Source organism: Rhipicephalus microplus, chromosome 2 (genome assembly GCF_043290135.1).
Source record: "Rhipicephalus microplus isolate Deutch F79 chromosome 2, USDA_Rmic, whole genome shotgun sequence".
In the NCBI taxonomy this organism is placed as follows: domain Eukaryota; kingdom Metazoa; phylum Arthropoda; class Arachnida; order Ixodida; family Ixodidae; genus Rhipicephalus; species Rhipicephalus microplus.
The window spans coordinates 276375306-276395778 of record NC_134701.1 but is presented as its reverse complement, the minus strand read 5'-3'; the positions used below and the strand labels follow the sequence as shown (position 1 = coordinate 276395778).

Here is a 20473-nt window from a genome sequence, read left to right as displayed (position 1 = left end):
CTCCAAGAGATTGCACAAATCTTGCACACAGCTCATAAAATATGCATCGAAAAGAACGGAATGACTATGTGCGTAATTTGCCGCAAACGCCCTAAAAATTCAAAAAATTCCAAGTTTGCTTGTACGGCACATGCAAGATTCCCCTTACCACCCCTACTTTGTCACACTCGTAGAAACGTTTAGCTAACCCGGGGCATACTGCAATCAAAGTGCGCGCTTCGTGTAAAGTTTGAACGAACGTGAAAGTTATCGCTCAGTAAACTAGGCAGTAACAATTACTGTGGAGTAATGTACTACCCAAGACTGTAGGAAGATGAACATTATAGAGATAAAAATGAGCTAAGACCAGCAGGTTTGCGCTACACAAACTTCCAGCAATAAAATAGGCATACTTAACACAAGCGTCGCTAGAAAACTTCGCTGGTTTATTGTAATGTCGTTTTTTTTTATATACCTCTGTACACTTCATCACTTTTTTGCCTATTGACTTATTTGCCTTTCTGTTCCATTGGATAATATATCGTAGTGCGATTTCTATGTGTCTACATTTCATCACGCGATAGGAAAATGCAGAATAAAAAATAAAAAATATATATTTCTTGCAACGACGAAGTGATACCGTGGACAGTAATGTTTCATTAGGGGAGAACAAAAATGTCTCAAACAGATACACAAAAACGCCATGAAAAAAAAACTTTAATAAGCACGTGGAAAAATGACAAAAGCAAGCAGATCAGCGTTTACTGAGGTAGCAGCAAGAAGTAAATATTAGAATATGTAAAAATAAAAGTTAATACAACCTACCATTCACTAAAGATTAAAAAAACCGCGAATCAACGTCTGTGAAACAGCGACCAAGTTGTAAAACATATAGTACAAAATAAAGAAAACAAACAAAGTGATGTTTACTGAAGCCAGGCACGTTCGTGTTTGTTTATAAAAAGTGGTTAACCATTTAAAGTACTTGGTACTCTACTATGGGAGAGCATAATGCCGTCCCATCAGACCACATTGTTCAACGAGAGGAGTTCCTTCCTTGTCTGCAAGCAAACATTTAACGCTCACTCCTGCTTGTCGGTATTTCGGGCGATAGAGTTTCAGTGAATCTCGTCTCTTCCGTGTTCCCTCGGACTCGTACATTTTAATTTGATCGACCGCGATGCCAAACCACGTCGCTCTTGGGTCGAATTTCAACGAAATTGAAAGCTTTATATAAAGATGCGGTGCATTACACAAAAAAAGAAAATACCAAAACTTCTCTTATTACTCAAGAACAGAATAACTGCAGAGTAAACGCTGAATTTTCTTTTGGACAAGAAACTTGGTTTTCGTTGTGGTTTTTTTTTTACTTTTATTCACATAGGCGTTTTTTTTTTCTTTTTTTGGCGTTTACGTCACTTAGCGTCATACCCGTGTTCCGCAAATATGAAGAGTGAAGGAACATCTTTCAGTGGTGGCAGAGCCATTACTTAGTATTTTACTGCGAAGTTTTTGGGATGTGTGCGATAACTATATATATGCCTACACGTCCATGCTCTTCATTAGTTCTTGAGTTTTCTTTTTCTTTATTTCTTTCGTTCTCTCGCTCTTTCTTTTCTTCTTTTTATCTTTTTTTCTTTCTTTCTTTCTTTTTTTTTACTTTCGTTTCCTGCTTTTTCTTTCCCTCCTGTTCCTTTTCTTTCCTTTTTGTTTCTTTGCTGGTTCTTCGTTTGGTTGGTATGTGTCCACGCATGCACGATTGTACGGAAATGTTGTAGCCGCCGTCGGATCGACTCTCATTACTCGACTCCCAACTAGGCAAACACTCTATGATATTCGAGAAACGCTCAACTCCACGTTGCTCACCGGCTTAGGAGGTTGGAATTTGTGCTAACAGCCTGACTAAGGGCGCAACAAGTAGTATTTCCTAACCGCTATCTCTTTCTTTCTTTCCTATTTCCTTTTCTCTAAGGATCTGAAGGCATTCTGAGAAGGCGGACGCCAGCGATTTATAACAGCTTCAAAGAAAGAAAGTCCTTGTCAGGTTCTAGTTTCTAATCTGAGCTTTATGAACGTCTTTGCAAGAGAACTGAAAGACAAAACAGTAGAGAAGGAAGTAGTACTTGGCGAATGCATTTCCTAGTATCACCCGTCATCATCATCGTCATCATCATCATCATCATCATCATCATCATCATCCTCATCATCAGCCTGACTACGTCCACTGCAGGACAAAGGCCTCTACCATGTTCCGCTCATATTGTATCACTCATACTTATTGATTAATTTATTCATTTAACAGGTAACCGTTTACCTGCAACATTTTAATTCTAACGAGCGATAACTGGAAGAACGATGCGAGGAAAAGTCATCGGGATGTACAACTTCTTTGGTCCCTGTATTGAGACTTTTTAATGCGCTGACTGTGTTTGACTTTGTTCAGGTAATATTTGTGCGCCTTCAATTTTAGCAAAGACTCGCCACGACTTGAGTGCCTACTACTGCCTAGTCAATGTAATTCGCTTTTCTAGAGTATTACGACCTCTTACGTGAACAATATTCACTATAAATGACAATAATAGTAAATGTGTAGTGGTTCTCTATACGAAACTTTCGATATGCCTTTGAATTAAGGACACCATGACGGTAGGCTTTGAAAAGTTCAACCCCCGGGAGTTGAACGGGACCCTGGCGTTTCACCTTCATCAGAAGTTGCCCGCCGTGGCCGGGTTTTGATCCCGCAACCTCCAGTTAAGCGCTATACAGAAAGGACAATGCGATACGTCAATTGCAGCGTTCATTAGACGCTCTCACTGTTTCGATTAGACGTACGTCTAAGCTGCCTTGTTGTCTTTCTTTCCTTTCCGCAGCCTCCGTTGTGCAAGAGTATCCTATCCCTGAAGATGTACGCCGCCATGGCATCAATCAACTGGATGTTCGTGGAAGGCCTGCTGCTCCACTCCCGCATCACGATCTGCATCTTCCGCCAGGACGCGCCCTTCAAGCTGTACCACGCGATCGGTTGGGGTGAGCCACACTCTCTAATGACTCGTGTTGACGAATCCCTTTCCCATCGAGCCACGTTTTGAGGTAATTGATCCTTTAATCGATTAACGATTACGGCTCGCAGTTATTTATCATTTGTTTACATAAATTTGAAAGATGCCAAGATGTGACGCAGGCGCAAACGTAAATTAAAATGTCACTGCACCTACGCGTGTGCGCTGTCTGAGTCAGTACGGAAATGAGTCCTTGTACAAGGCAAATGTTGTACATCAGCAGTTTACAAAGAAAAAAAAGTAATATTCTCAGATATTTTCGTCCCAATACCGCGATATGGTGAATACATAGAGCGCCGTAATATGGGGGGGCTCCGGAAATTTCGACAATCCAACCTTCTATGACGCGCGCTGACGTCGCAGAGTTCACGGGCCTTCTACCACTTGGCTTTCATCAAAGTGTGACCGCCGTGATCGGTATCGAATCCGCGGACGGCAGCCGTGCTCCGTAACCGCTACACCCTCGCCATGGACGCAATTTAAGAGACGTGTCGTCTCGACGGGGTTTTTCTGCAATGTTGCACAAAAACGCGAGCATCCTTTCAAAGATGGTAGAGGAAACTTTGACATGATGTCATCTCCTATTCAGCTTCATATTTTTTTAAAGACGATAGTCTTGAGGACCTTCGACGCAAAAAATTTCGGCCTGCCTGCCTGCCTGCCTGCCTGCCTGCCTGCCTGCCTGCCTGCCTGCCTGCCTGCCTGCCTGTCTGTCTGTCTGTCTGTCTGTCTGTCTGTCTGTCTGTCTGTCTGCTTTCACCAGCATCGGGTATTTGAAACGGCCGACCCCGTACGCAGCGCCCACTAATGTTGCTCAAGGTTCAGCGTTCATACTGGTGCAATTGTCAATCAAAAAGCGATTATTGCGCATGCCTGGGGCACCGTAACAACACGTATATTTTCTGAATGTGCGTCTTTTACTAGAAAAGGCATGCATAAGTAATTTTAAGGACCGTAGCGCTTATCACGCGCTGTGCAACTCTTGCACGATTAGACAAGTGTTTCCAATGCTTTGCTAAAACGCGACGGTGGTGGCACCTACCCATCACCTTGCGTTCTACACTTTATCACCTCTGAGACGGGCGCGCACACTCGTCTCAGAGCCACGCGCTTTGTTTTCCGAGAAAACTGCGAGATGGCGCTTATGTCTCACGTGTGACGTGTTCTGATGCGTTCGTCCACCTCCGCTGCACGCTCGCGGATCTCTAACGCAGCGCCTTCAGAATACCATTCACCTCTTTTCTTGCGCAGAACATCAAATAAATGTTTTGTTCACTCTCTTCACATGCAAGACTATCGATTGATTGATTGATATGTGGGGTTTAACATCCCAAAACCACTATATGATTATGAGAGACGCCGTAGTGGAGGGCTCCGGAAATTTAGACCACCTGGGGTTCTTTAACGTGCACCCAAATCTGAGCACACGGGCCTACAACATTTCCGCCTCCATCGGAAATGCAGCCGCCGCAGCCGTGCAAGACTATCGTCTTTCGACGATATTTGCAGATAAATATGCAGATATGGGGTCATTTTTTTTCTTTCCGTCGTCCTAACTCTGACATATGCGCAGTAGCATGAAACTATACAGGCGAGGAATAGATGATGCTTTCGCGCCTTTCACGTTTCTAATCACTGTTCTTTCTTACATCTAATAACAACCGGTGTGTTATTTTATAATGAATATTTTGTTAATTTTGGCATCTAAGACACGTCTTAAATGATCAGCTACTCCAATTATTTTATCTGTAATTAGTAAGGGTGTCCTCATGTGCCTTAGTGTTGACAATATGCTTTGATCATAAACTTTGTAGGAGACATTGTAAATTCTTATTCTGTAAACTATATCAACATAAAGGCCAGTAGGATACCCCTTCTTAAGTGTGTAAGAGGTAAATAAAAGTAAGTTTTCAAAAAAAAAACAGTTTGATGCTCTATAACAGCGACTGTGAGACAAACTTATATGTACTTTAACTGGTATAGTGCACCACGGTAACGATAAAACCGCTGAGCGGGCCAAATGTGAGGATGGAGCCCTACTCGTCCAATCATAACACCGAAATCGTGTCTGATTTACCTGTTTGGCTATTCCCTCTTTCCTGCTCCTCCACTGTGTGAAATTGATCCGAAAACATTGCGAGTCATCTGCGCGCTGTAAAGTTTAACTGGTGTATGGCTATAAACACCGATACGGTTTCGTCAATTTTGAAAATTCAACTTTCGTTTGAAGCTCCATACGGTATCAATACTAGCTGCTAAGCGCTCACATCTGAACCTTAAATGCGGTATTTTGAGGGCATGCATTATGAAGCTTAGCTCTGCGCCACACATGCATGTTGTCTGGCCGTGCAGAGCAACATTCCATTGTTTTCTTCACCACAGCTCCCGGGAAAGGGTTGTGTAATAGAAGAGAGGGTTGGGTGAGCTGTAGAAGAGCTGTGTGATAACTATGCTGCTAGGACCTCATTAGCAAAACACTAGGAACCTTGAGTCACGAATTCTCATTCGAAAGTCCCTCACAGCAGAGTCACGTCGATTCTCTCGCCGACGTGAGCCTGTTGTCACGCGGCTACGTCCGCTTTATGTGCTGTTTTTTTCTGGTTTCCCTCTCACTTGATCAGAACAAAGCCTTTTTAATTAGCGAGGGGATCACCTTCATCTCAACAAAGCTAGCTCTGTGCGCGTATATTTAGAGCGTCTCACATGTTTACACTTTGTGCGGACCCGGTGTCATAGACAGCAGCGGCTGTGCTGAAGTAGTAACTCTTATAAAGGCCATTTTAAGCTTCGAAAGCTTATAGTCGGCTTTTCTGCCGCACACATATATACATGCTCCTACAGCACAAATATTGTTCGCACTGTAGACTGTATGCGCTTGTAACGGCGTATACATCTGCACCACCAAACAACTCCTCGTAGAAATTTTCTGTCGGTGTTAATGGGCCTGATAACGCCTACTCGGTGTACTCGTGTCCCATGGTTCACTTACGAGGTTTCGTATAAATTGGCCACCTTTGCAGAGATCTCCATGCTTCCTGTACTTTGCTCTTCGGTCAGAACAGCGCCTCTTAAATATTGCAGTAGTTGAGCAGTGTCTCGTACAGTGAACAGTTGGCTTTTATAATCTTATAAGTTCAAACACCGCTCCGCTTTAATAGTCACGACTCCTCACAAGCCGTCGACACTTTCTTGTTACCTTGATAGTTAACAGCAAAGTAGGGCTACAGTAAGCAGCATCCACAATCTCTTGAGGGTGGAAAGGCAGGCCATAGTGCTACGCAAAGCTTGTCATTGAGCGCCGCTCAAACTACCAGGGATACGAATTGCGGCTCAGAAAAGTAACGTTTCGTGACTTTAAAGAAGAAGTTGAATTTCGTATAATTCATTCGAAAAGTTCTTCTGTACGAGCGTAGCACTTTTAGCAAGTAAATTGTAATATTTGTTTTAAACCGCGCATTTTATCTAGACTCACATTCAACGTTCGCTAGGAACTCGTGCGGATACGGCGGATAGTGCCAACGAAATGCTGCAGGAGCACGGCCGTGCGATCTGCATGGTGAACTAAGCACTTGGAAATTCTAAGTACCGGGACAGCGGGCTCCTCTCCCATTTTAGAGCACATAAATGTCCACGTTCGACACTGAGTCGTTTCTTTTAGTTACGAACACATAAAAAGTGGACGGCCTAATGCTCGAGTTCACTTAGTACCCTCAGCCGGTCACTTTTCGAAGCACGAAAATCGGCTGTTACGTTGAACAAATGCTCACCCCCGCCGAGCTGGTCGACAAACTTTGGACTGTCCAGCAAGCTGAAACTGCTACTCGCGCCCAAGGTGTTCGAGCCGTCACTTCAGGAACCATCATCATCATCATCATCGAAGGAGGGTGAAATTGAGCAGGGGTTATTCTCCTCTATACACTCTTTCCGGAGGGAAACTGCCGGACTAATCCTAAACATGTTCATTCATTCATTCATTCATTCATTCATTCATTCATTCATTCATTCATTCATTCATTTATTCATTCATTCATTCATTCATTCAATCATTCGTTTGTTCGTTCGTTTATTCATTCCTTTAATGAATGAATGAATGAATTGAAAATATATTTTTGGGATAAACCGAACCAGGGGCATAGAGTGGCTTCAGCTCTGCCGGTAATGCATTGCGATATCTTTCCACTCTATACAGCATTCTTTTTTTTTTAGTTCATCTTCTTTGAGTCAAACCTGGGACCCGCAATAGTACAAAGCTGCTTCCATGCCCCCATCAACTTCCAGCGTTCTACAAACCACGCAGTCACAAAACAAAACATAACGCACCCACTGCATGCGAGTGAGTGGAGCGTAAAGGAATGCGCGTGTACTTCCAAATCCCTCGCGCCATATTCGAAGCCGTTGTGAGCGGTAGAAGTTAAGGATCACTAACGTCCATCACCGGACAGATCGCGCAGCACCGCTGAACCGTGCCGTTTAGAATGTGACGGTGCGCCTCAGTTTGCATGTGCCATCTTTATCGCGCTCTTCAGTCGGATGAGTTCCTCTGGCAATTATGCAAAACACCGGGGGCACTATACGCCACCTCTCAATTCAAAGAAGGCGCGTCGACGGTTCCACTCCACCAGCGGATATCGATCGCCAAACTTTCCGTCTCTGGTTCTGCACTTTGTTGTCCACGTGTACATCTGTGCTTGTGCGAGTGCATCGCAGGGCTTATACCACAGGGTTGCTGTGGTCGAGCGCTAACTGTGAAAGCGTAGGAGGAGGGAGGATGGGCACGCTAGGATTCCATCGCAGCCGTGAGCTTACTCGTCTACTCTAGCAGGTAACAGACTCCCTCCGACTTGTACGAGTTCCTAACTGTCATGATGAATCGCGAAACTAAAACTCGAAATTGCCATCCAAAACGCATTGCTTCCCGAACCTCTTGGCGGTTCGTTTTAAAACAAAGACATTGGCGCAATCTTTAACCCTTCGGTTACTCGCCGCAAGCTAGGCAGCTGCCCTCTCGTGACGGGCTGGTTTTCGCAAGTTGGCGTCACGTACAATAGAAGGTGAGCGTGCTACGGCTGAATTGGCACCAAAGAAAACTTATACGATCCGTTGAAGAGGGTTAAAAATTGCTGTCGCAGTTGTACGTACGGTGATTGCGGGGCAAACTCCACGAGCCGATTTGCTGTTGAAGAGCCGTTATTTTTATCTTTATTTTGTTGCTTTTTTTTATTATGAGAGAGACAGGAAGGCTCGCTAAATTTAGAGTCCCAAGGCGCCCAAATTCAGGGTGTCGTCATTTAAGCGTACGGGCTCTGGCGCGTCAACGTACCTCCACTCTTCGGTACTCGTAACCTGAAATCTAAGCACGCGAAACGATACTTAACACTTCACCGAGTTTATTACAGTTGGACATGCAAACATCTGGCTGTAGGGTGCCGTTTTATTAGAGGGAAAACCTGTATTTAGGGAGTAATTTTGTTTTCCTCGCAACGCGGCCAGACATGCTTTTATATGCAAAGTTTAAATGTCTCTCATTTGTCCTGTCCTGTTAGGGCAGCGTTGTCAGAGCATATACATATTGAACTCTGAAGGCTCAGTGCTATTTCTTTGGCGTATTTTCTTCTCTCTATCTCTTTCTTTTCTGTTATTCTCTTTTTCACCCACCCCAAGCGTAGAGTAGCCAACGGAAGCCGGTTGGCTAAACTCATTCCCCCTTTCTTATAAGTATACGTTCCAATGACTTTTGCACTGAAAATCCGAGGCAGTGCAAAGCCACTTCAGGTGCAGAAAGCTTTAGGGAGGGGAGACCACGTGGGTTTTAGTGCAAGGCTCGACATTTGGCAAAATATAATAACAGCGACGGTGTTCAAGCTCAGAGTTAAATGGTGTGACCCATAAGTATTATTCTGATCCGACGCATGCTCACTTGATTCTCTTCTTCCTGTGCTTCACTCTCTGAATAGTTGCACCAATTTGTCCGGCGTATAGCAAATGGGAAGTACAAAACAAAAGAGAAATGCGAGGGTGAGGAGAAGACAAACGAGAGATAGAGAGAGAGGAAACAAAGGTACAATGATAAACCCTTGGTGAAAAAAAAAACTCCTCGTGAGCCGGCGGGATTCGAACCCACATGTCGACGATTAAAAAGCGAGCGTGTGCATGCTGCCCGTGTGTTTGACGCGTTCTCTTCAATTCTTTCCTTGTTGTGCACTTAAGATTTATCCACCGAAGGGAAGAGTCTTAATCACTCGGCTATCCAGACACGCGGACCAAAACATAGCGTAGCCTCCGATAACTACGTAACGATGTCACTTTATATATTTTTGGGGTTATAGAAGCAGCTGCGAACGCTGACGGTAAGGGAGCGTGCGCTATTTGGGCAGACATCGTCAAACGGCCCGCTTTCTTCGCGTTGAGGAAAGAGGCAGAGCGAAAACTGCTTCACTCACCGCAGCGGCTGCCTTCAAGTATACCGCCATTTTGTAGAGTTACACTAAATTCAATCGAAAATGGTTAGCCGCCAGCCTTACTTTGTATATTATTACAATTTCTTTCTACCGTATTCACTGTTGTGCCCTTATGGGGAAACTGGGATATTTTTAATTGCTGTTACGACGTGAATGGACCGCAAAATCGAGCAACAGCGTGGAATGAAACATAAGTGTCCGCATGGAGAGGGGAGAGGGGGGAGCAGTACTGCCCTATAATTTTTCTCAGTTGCGTCTTTCACGTCATATTTCAATCAATATTATGGCTGTGCCGGCTTTTGACGACATTGAAGGCCAAAGGCCTCTGAAGACTGCTTCAAACATCTGCTGACTTCTTCATTTGCACTGAAAATCCGCGAACAAATTGCGGTTCATTGCGAAAAGCACGTCATCTCTTCATTTTCACTTCAGCAGCTATTACGGTCTTGTTGAGGCAAGTAGGGCGCTACGGAGAAACTCACCCTCTTCCCCTAAGGTAAGAAACCTTCGCGCGCCTTATGGACAGAACATATATGAATAATAGCGGTCTGATAAGCACATTAGGGTAACAAGTTATCCTCTTATTTTTCAAGAATTCTATACCCGTGCAAGAAGTTCGAGATGTAGACCGTTCTTAGTGCTGTGAGGGCAATAACACAGAGATAGAAACTTATACAGTCTTCAGAACTCAGTGCAAGCCTATGAAGTGAAATACGCACAAGTCTACGATATATTCACGAAATATCTACTAAGCATCAGCTGTCTGTGGTATTAAATTTTAATCATACTATAACAGCTTTACGGATGCCCTAGCCTGATTTTGTGTGTTTCCTGGTTTCTTTCGTAGATTTTTTCTGAACACAGTAATCAGACAGCCCTGAAAACTGAATAAGTTGGTATTAGACTATTTCACCCCGAATGCAAGCAAGCATTTAAAATAAAACTGGGACTAAAGGGACTGACGAGGACTGGAAACAACACGAGCGCTGAGTTGTGCGCAGCACTCGTGTCTGTGCTTACAGCGTTCCTCAGCCTTTGTTACTCGTCGCTTTATTTCCAATGTTTGCTTAGATATTTGTGTACTTCATCTTTTTTTTTTGTAGTCCGTGACTTTTTTGCTGTTATTATTCATTCTTATCAGAACATTGAACCGTAATTAGGTATGCTAACCCAGAGAATCCTTTTCTGTTTCTAGGTCTGCCTTTAGGGTTCATAGTAACTTGGGCCTGCCTCATGGAACAAGAACTTGGGTCAGCATGCTGGGAAGGCTACGGCGCCAACCGCTACGTCTGGCTTCTCATCGGACCACGTCTTGTGGCGATTCTGGTACATCACGAATATTCAGTAGATCAGTACACAAATGCCTGAAATGCGTCTAAAACGGCGCACGCGCTTTATTTGGACGTGTTGTGTGTTGCAGGTGAACTTTGTTTTCCTCGTCAACATCATCCGCATTTTGGTGACGCGGGTGAAGTCAGCAGTGTCTGCGGAAACAACCCAGTTTCGGTAAGCAAGCTTTCTTTTGTTCTTTTCTTTTGTTATATTGCCATGCATGTTCAAGTTTGGGCATATTATGAAAAACGTGTTTTCATGGTTTATTAATAAGGACACCGCAGATGTTTAAAAAAGAACATGGCAAAATAGGTGAATTGGTAGCTGTTTGTATATATGCGTTATGTATATTTGCGTGTGTGTGTGACTGTGTTTACGTAATTATGTAAAAGTACAGGAGTATATATGTATTTATATTATTATGTAGTATGTTTGCATGTAATATTGCCGCACTGCCAAATACCTAGGGCTGTAGGCTAGTCAAGCTGTCCGGAGACGGCTTTTTTTCTACAATCCCCCCATCTGTGGCACAGGCAGAAACTTGCTTCGGGGGGCGCATTTCCTTGATCTTAATCAAAGGTACGTACTGGTTGAGTGTCATTTTGTGTTCTGTGTACCATTGCAGAAATAATTATTATTGTTATTATTATTATTATTATTATTATTATTATTATTATTATTATTATTATTATTATTATTATTATTATTATTATTATTATTATTATTATTATTATTATTATTATTGTTGTTGTTGTTGTTGTTGTTGTTGTTGTTGTAACGCAAAGCACAAATATACAAATACGAAGCAATACAGTGTAAGCGCTTCGCTGATTCCTTGCTCCATCCTTGTGCACTCGCCCTTTCCGTCAAAGATTAGGAAATAATTCTACAGTTTTACCTGGCGGAACGCTGACCAGGCCCGCCATACAATCAGAATGTCACTACGCATTTCGCTACAGTACGTGGGTGATCATTCGCTTTTTCCAAGAAAGTCGTTACGCCAAACAAGAGCAAAATAAATAAGTGAGAACTTCAAGAACGCAAGGCAATTTCCGCGTCAAGCCCATTAAGTCAAGTTTCTTGTTTGCTTTCTCGGTGAAGCTAGCTTTCAAAGCAAACTTCCCTCCGGGTTTTACTTTTGCAGCGGGGAGGGCGTATGTACACGTGGAATTTCATTATCTTAATTGTATTAACTGTTTGGCTAAGTTCTGAGCTCCAGCCATCTTCTTGTCGACAAGTTGGTCATGAAATGATCAATATTAAAGTGCAGTTAGATGTATATGAGGGCGGAGAAAAAACAACACAGGCAAGTTTATGTAGAAAGTTCATTCGGCAGTAAAAAAAAAGCTGAAACAAGTAGCCAGAAAAATTATGTGTAATATACGCGACACACGTAAAGATCGCCCAAAGTTTTGCGCCTATTTAGTTTATATTGAGGTGTACAATAAAGTGGAATGCTGGGCCAGTTGGCAAAACATAATGTGGAAATAAATATATGAGCGCACAAGGTAGCAGAGCGCCTTTTCTGTCAAGTGCTTTTCCTGCTACCTTGTGCGCTCATATTTCCACAGTGAGGTGTACGTTTTCGCACTCCTACATGCCGAGACCATCGAAATCCATACGCCAAGTCCTGGAATCGAATCTCCAACTCAGTGCTCCAATAATACCACTTCTTTCCCTTATATATATATATATATATATATATATATATATATATATATATATATATATATATATATATATATATATAAGGGCAAGAAGTGTATACCTAAGGGCTCGTTTTCCGTGTTTTGACACAGTATTAATGAGATCTAAGAGACAGTAATGCCAAGGAATGTACAGGGGAAGTTATTAGAACCAATGGAAAAGTGGGGGAATAAATAACCAGCCGTGAGCAGGAATCGAACCTACGACCTTCGAATAACGCGTTCGATGCTCTAACAACTAAGCTATCACAGCGGCCTTCCCTCCATCCACTTTTTTTGGGGGTGTATATGTGAATTTATGAGTAGGAGTGTTAGTCAGCGCCATCTATAAGCGAAGCGACGAGTGTGAAGCCCTCTTTTATGCGCATGTGTGGCGTCACGTAGCACGTGAACTTATTACGCGCGGGCAGCTGATTAATAGTCCCTTGTATACAACCGAATAGCACCAAGTCTGCCAGTACGAGACCCTCGTTAATGAATAAGGGAAAGAAGTGTATACCTAAGGGCTCGTTTTTCCATGTTTTGACACAATATTAATGAGATATAACAGACAGTAATGCCAAGGAATGTACAGGGAAAGTTTTTAGAACCAATGAAATGTAAATAAGAAGAAAGAAAAGTGAGTGAATATATATATATATATATATATATATATATATATATAAGGGAAAGAAGTGTATACCTAAGGGCTCGTTTTTTCGTGTTTTTAACACAATAATAATGAGATATAACAGACAGTAATGCCAAGGAATGTACAGGGGAAGTTATTAACATTAATGGAATGTAAATAAGAAGAAAGAAAAGTGGATGAAAAAATTACCAACTGTAAGCAGGAATCGAACCTACGACCTTTTTTTCATCCACTTTTCTTTCTTCTTATTTACATTCCATTAATGTTAATAACTTCCCCTGTACATTCCTTGGCATTACTGTCTGTTATATCTCATATATATATATATATATATATATATATATATATATATATATATATATATATATATATATATATATATATGCAAGCAAAGACTGGAAGATAGTCAATTAAATTTTTATGTCACCCGGCCTAATTAAAATTTATTGCAGGAACACTCATTTTGGTATAAGGTATGCGCTACATAAATATGACCATTTTGCTACCGTTTGAAACTTTATAATAAAAACAAATAAAAAAGACACCAGGTGTGTCATTTTGCCCCGACCCGTGGGGCCAAACGAGATGCTATGAAAACAAATTAATCTGTTTAGTTTTTTTTTCTGTAAAAGCACTTGAAGTTCACTCCGTAGGCACTCACGCAGTTTTCATGAGCCCTGTTCTTGCACTCCACGCATTGAATCTATAGACAGACCCCAGCTCTCTGTTACTACGAACTCCTCGCACATCGAACGTCATCAGTCTTTCTTTGTGCTAATGTCTTTTTTGAACGCTTGCCCTTTGCCGGAGTATTTAACAATTTAAATATAGATATTTCCTGACACCCCCTTCTTCACCTATTTTTGCCGTTTTGATGCGGAACTGCACAGGTGTTTTACGGGTTTCAACTTTGTCGGCCGGGCTTTGTGAGGCGATGAATTTTGAATTTTGAATCGCTTGCTATATTCTTAAGCTTAGGTATCCAAAATTCATTAAAACTAAATTCCAAAACAGGTTTCTGAACGGCTTGAGTGGGAATTTTTTTTTCAATTTTCCATGCGCCACTTGAGAGCATCTTTAAAAACGTAGAACAAGCACAATGCAGTACGAATGGAGGGAGTCCTGTCCTAAAAAAAAAATCATTGCTTTTTAATGTTGTTTTCCAGCCAGGAAGCTCTATAATATATTCTATTGCACTTATAAACCCTTCTAAACAAATAATTACAAAATATAACCAGTGTAAGTAAATAGTTCACTTACTAAGATACTCTCGAAGGTAACTTGATGCCTTTTCGTCGCATTTTGCCCCTCTGAAGCCATGCATGCCTGAATTCAAAAATATTTTCACTTTGGTCTCAGGCACCAAATGAACTGGACTTTAGGTTTTAGGTAGCTAGAAATATAAAGTAGCAAAATAAATACTGATCTCGATGTACTGACGCCACAGTGTTTCCATGCATGGATCCGAATATTTGGCTGAGCATAAATTCACCCCTTTTTGACAGTTCACTAACACAGAGACCCTAGACACGTAATTTCTCGCACTCGAACGCTGTGAGCAATTATCAACTTTTACACATGACATTGTAGACAAGTACCAGCACTTATTGCTGGAAAGCGCAATTGATTATTCTTGATAAACTTGCCCTCACTTTATCTCCTTTGCAAAATGTTCCAGCTGAACAAAGTTACTTCGCCTCCATTCGCCATCGACCTTTCTATGTAGCCTGACCCTAATTCAGCCTTGAGAAATAGTCTGTGGCGGTGCTATAGAAGCTGATAACATTTTTTGTGTAAATAATCATATATCGGGAGGGGGGGGGGGTCTGTTCAGAAGCCTTCTGAACATCGACAGTCACATGAATCTTAGAATGTCTTGACGGTGTTTACAGTGCTTATGTAGGAGTTACGCAATATTCAAGAGTGCAAGAATTATCATTTTATCGGATTGCCTTCTTTCTAATATGCTCGAAAAGTAAAACACTCGAAACTGTCGCAATAGATTAATGAGTCTGATTAATGTTTACCCATCGAGGACACTGCAGGGAGAAAAAGAAAAGTATGTTCATTTTAAAATTCCGAGTCTTCTGCCTGCAAATACAGGTAGGAAAAGAGATTGGGTGGTCCACTCTTTATAAGCCTAATTTTGCTTGTTTCTTTCTCTTTTAAGTCTGATGAAAAACATCCCCATGCTTCATATAAACGGTAAGCTGAAGGCACAAAAGACGGCAGCCTGACTCATAGCACGATCAGGTGTATGCCACTTGGAATTCGGACAATGGGTTTTTTCGAGCATTCCAATAAATTTGTTTGTTTGTTTTTTGCACGTCACGTTTTCCACTTTCACGCAACCTTTAGAAAATCCACCCGCACGTAGGTGCCGGAAAAACCATATTTCAGTGTAGTTTAGTTTAGAGGCACGGAAGTTATACTGACTGGGCATTGCCTTCTAATAGGAACTGCTAGGTTTTTATAATTTTGAAATCCTGCACATTCACTATCTTGAATATCTTTCATGATGCACGCAAGTGCCACTCTCACGCACATACGAACAAAGCATTACAAACAGAAAAATAAAAATAAACACTCCTCAATTAGTTGTGCATTAGCCATCGGCGCACTGGACATATGTATTTAACCCACTAATTTTGGCGTTATTGCGTCGAAAAAATACTAATCTATGGAGCTGTGCGATGCAGTGATTACTGCTCCTTTTCGTTTACTTAATATTCTGATAGCATTTATATGGACGCTGTCGGCATATTTTTATCGTCGCCGTCATGTTCCGTATAAAGTCTAAATCGATCACGTCACTCAGTGTGTATGTTTTATGTGCGAGCGAAAGCTTGCTGAGGCTGCAGACGGGTGTGCACGTGGCTCAAGCAGACATGAAACGCGCATGGCTGGGTTCGTCAAGCGTTGCTGCGTGACGGGTTCCCGTGGGACGGTGAAGTGCGTCTTTCGGGCAGTTAGTGCGAATATCGGCCAATAAAGCGTTGTCGTGCGTACTACCTCGATGGACATTGGTAGATGGCCCTTCGCACGAACTGCCCCGCCGTGGTGGTCTAGTGGCTAAGGTACTCGGCTGCTGACCCGCAGGTCGCGGGTTCAAGTCCCGACTGCGGCGGCTGCATTTCCGATGGAGGCGGAAATGTTGTAGGCCCGTGTGCTCAGATTTGGGTGCACGTTAAAGAACCCCAGGTGGTCGAAATTTCCGGAGCCCTCCACTACGACGTCTCTCATAATCAGATCGTGGTTTTGGGACGTTAAACCCCACGAATCAATCAATCAACCTTCGCACGGACTGCACTCCCACCACGTAAACTTCGCTTTGAGGCAACAGAAAGCACGAAAAGACTTCACTCTATGCAGCAGCTGTACTCTATTACTCCAATCTTGTAGTGTTACGGGAGATCACGTCCCGAAGGAGTTAGCTGCTAGCTTTACTTTAATATAACAATCTAATTTCTTGCTGTCGCATTCCTTGTTTCGCTCTTGCCGCGAAGCTGGGACTTTGTAATGTACATACATACATACATACATACATACATACATACATACATACATACATACATACATACATACATACATACATACATACATACATACATACATACATACATACATACATACATACATACATACATACATACATACATACATACATACATACATACATGGCCAGGAAGACTCGCTTTCCTTCACAGCCTGGACCGCCATTTCTATCTCATTGTGCAATAGTCAGAAAGGGAGAAGGGATTCAACCCGCCGCCCTCAAGGTTGTTTTTGAATTTTTCATGCGTGTATATATTATATGCACGCACACACACAACAACATACATAAAGTGTTGTTTAACCCCGACTTCCCCCCCCTTAAATTTTTTTTTAACGAAGTGCGATCTGGCGTTCAACGACCTGTCGTTGCGACAGCCGTATCCAATAAATTCTCAGCCTGTCCCATTGCTTTACAGCAGCAGCAGGCGCCTGCTTCCATATGTCAGAATCATAGCCCGTCATACTGGACAACGAGACGTACCGCATGTCTCCCGCTCTATGACAGTATTCGTACAAACGTGCTCTTGCGATTCATATTCGTATACTGACGACAACTGTCCGCCTTTTTCGCATGCGAAAAAAAAAACGATCTCGAGTCATGAGGTCAACGCCAAGACAAGAGCGTCGTATGTATGGAAGGAAAAAAAAAAGAAAGAAAGTTATTCCAGCGAATCCATCTTCCAGCTCACCGACCATGGCCCGCTAACGGAGCTTAATTAGAAAACTCCGCAGGCGGCTACTTGCGCCAGTGGCCTGAGCTATGGTCCCCCAAGTTACAGCTCCGGGCGATATTACGACCAGCGGGACCAATTTGTCGCTCCGTGACCCTGGATGACCGCATCAGCGGCCTCGAGACTGGCTCGTTGGCATGCGCGATTTCGTGCTGCTGTGATCAAAAAGCTCAGGGGAGAAACCAGTCCAGCGAGCGGCGCTTAACAGCGCACACATTGCCCCATATCTCTTCGGGGTAAGCAAAGTGGGCAGCACAAGGTTCCAGGAATGATATATAGGTGCGTTAGTGAAGTTATTTATTTATTCAGACCCATATGAATGAAAAAAAAATTGGGGATAATAAAATTCATTCACGTGGGTGGACGATGATGCTGCAGGAACACTGTATTGATGTTTCACGGCGCTACCCAATCAATACGATTATCATACGTCGTAAACTGCCCCACCGAGGTGGTCTAGTGGCTAAGGTACTCGGCTGCTGACCCGCAGAGCGCGGGTTCGAATCCCAGCGGCGGCGGCTGCATTTCCGATGGAGGCGGAAATGTTGCAGGCCCGTGTGCTCAGATTTGGGTGCACGTTAAAGAACCCCAGGCGGTCTAAATTTCCGGAGCCCTCCACTACGGCGTCTCTCATAATCATATAGTGGTTTTGGGACGTTAAACCCCACATATCATTCAAATCAATACGTCGTGAACTGGTACATGTTGAAGTATTGCAAATTCAGATTAGAAATGCCATTCAAAATATGTCGTGGGTTGATTAAAATAGATAAATATGCTTACCTTTCACCTGCCCATTTTTTATATAAGAGAACTGACCACCCCCTAAAATTAGGAGAAATTTTTCGCAGAACAAATATCAAAACTCTTTTTTTCCACTCACAATCTCCCAATGTAATCGGCTCCCACAGGAGGTTGCAGACTGCCGCACTGAAACATCTTTCATGGACATATTCCTACTGTCATAGCTGCATTTTTTATGATCTGTTTTTGTGACCATCTTGTTTTTGAAGAGTTCTTTTTGTGTAAGCGTATTTTACGTTGTATATCCCCCCCCCCCCTCCCTGCAATAATGCTCTCGAACACTGCAGGTATTTTTAATAAATAAATAAATAAATGTACTACGGTAATAAAAAAGGTGAACTAGAGAAATAAATAAAAACAAAAGACAGATTCTACTTGCACAAACGCTCTCCTGTTTTGCCTTAGTTACAGAAATAAGTGCAACCATTATATGTAAGTTCACGCTCGACGTTGACAGTATTTCGTTGGCAACGGAAGGACGTGCAGCGTGGAAGTGAGCAGCTTCATTAACGAATACAACGCTATTGTGCGTGTAATTTCAACAGATCCCCAGATCATTCGTCGGCAAATTGTCTGTCGTTAAAGCTATGCTTTGGGGAAAGCTAAGTAAACTTGTTGAGCTGTAATGTTGAATGATTTGATTGATTGAGGCTATCCAATTGGGATCGTTCCAAAGAAATTAAGGCACATATTGCAGTCTTAACTTCTCTATAAACAATAAATACTCCCTCGCTCTCTTGCACGTGACCTCCCTCTATTTCTGTCTGCTGTGTTCTCGGGGGCTCGTTTTTTGGTTTAACTGTGTATCTGTGAGCGTCGACGTATTTGCACCTGCTGCAAATAACTGCAACCTGGTGCAAAGGTATTCTGGGATATGACATTTCTTTTCAAATCCTGACTTTTTCTATAATACAAATGTCTATTCGAGCTAGCTGCATAGTTGCACATACTATATGTTTCAACATGTCTCCAGTGAATCAACATGTACTCCCAGAACCAAGCAAACAAAAAAGGTTCTTTCAAATTCGTCGACGCAAGAACACAAGCCAGCCTGAACAATACTGACTCCAATGCGCCACGGAGCAAACAGAAAAGTAGCATATATAGACAGAGAACACGACGAAGAAAAATGAACACTGTGAAAAGTTGGGAAGTTCTCAATTTTCTCACACGGCTGTCAGTGATATGCCCTTGGGCGGATTACGGACACCTCCAAACTACGTCTTTCATTTCGTTCTTTTTTTTTTACTCCAAATTTCTCCCCATCAACGAGACCCATGATGTCATCCAACACCTCGACGCATCTCAGTTGCACGGAAGGAACGTCTCGTTTGCCATGGCCACAATACGAAAACATCACAATACAACGCCATAACATCAGACGCTGGGCCTTCAGCCCCACCTCGGGCATACCTATATCCAACTGTTATCTGCGAGCTCATTTGCCGAGCTAGTCTCAGCCTGAGGTCTGAAGCCGAGTGCCGCTTACCCAAGACAAACGGCAAGTCAGCTGCAAAATGCGGGCTGACAGGTTTCGCTTGGTGGCTCATTCGTTCATCGCTTACGACATTACCCCTGGTGCTCTCGCAGAAAGTAGACAGGCTTGGAAAACAAAACGAAATATGTGGAGAAGCGCGCGCTACAGAGCGATTGCGAGAACGGGACAGGTAAAATGAGTCAGAGTGAACAGATAGAAAGCGAGGAAGAAAAGCAGCAGAGGTGGGTGTTGCGCGATAATGCCTTGAATCTTGCCGACCGGAACGCAATTTTCCTTTGCCCTGCAGCACTTGGAAAACATTCACAAAGGCGTCTTTCCTTATTAATTGCCCTCACCTGCCGTCCTCAATGTACGTAACTACAGCAAGATCTCTGCGGTGCTGGCGCGATTCGGCTGATGTCCTTCGGGGGCAGAAATCCCTCTTATGAACTCGGCTGCTTTAGCGTAGAAGCCTTGTCTCACTTAAATGCCGCTGGCGTCATAGGAAGGGTTGCCGCCTCATTTTGGTCTCATTCTGACCCAGACAAAAAGCAGTCCTACCTAAAGACAGTGACGCTTCATCCAGCACATAGGTGGACGCATGGCCCGAACTCCCCAAGTTACGTGAGGCACTTGATTTGCCACATCAAAATTCGACAGCGAGGGACCGACAGCGAAGGACCAGCGAGGAATTCGACAGCGAGGGAACGAAGACAGACAAGTTGACCGCCAACGACAATA

The 20473-nt window shown here is 43.0% G+C and overlaps 1 protein-coding gene across 1 annotated transcript in view; it reads left to right on the top strand.

Moving 5' to 3' along the window:
- The window catches only part of LOC119162961 (corticotropin-releasing factor receptor 2-like), a 200666-nt gene that overhangs the window by 165349 nt on the left and 14844 nt on the right, over positions 1 to 20473 (top strand). The window contains exons 6-8 of the mRNA XM_075882053.1: positions 2850 to 3006; positions 10692 to 10822; positions 10917 to 11002. Of these exons, the coding sequence (XP_075738168.1) occupies positions 2850 to 3006; positions 10692 to 10822; positions 10917 to 11002 (374 nt within the window). The remainder of the gene's footprint in view (positions 1 to 2849; positions 3007 to 10691; positions 10823 to 10916; positions 11003 to 20473) is intronic.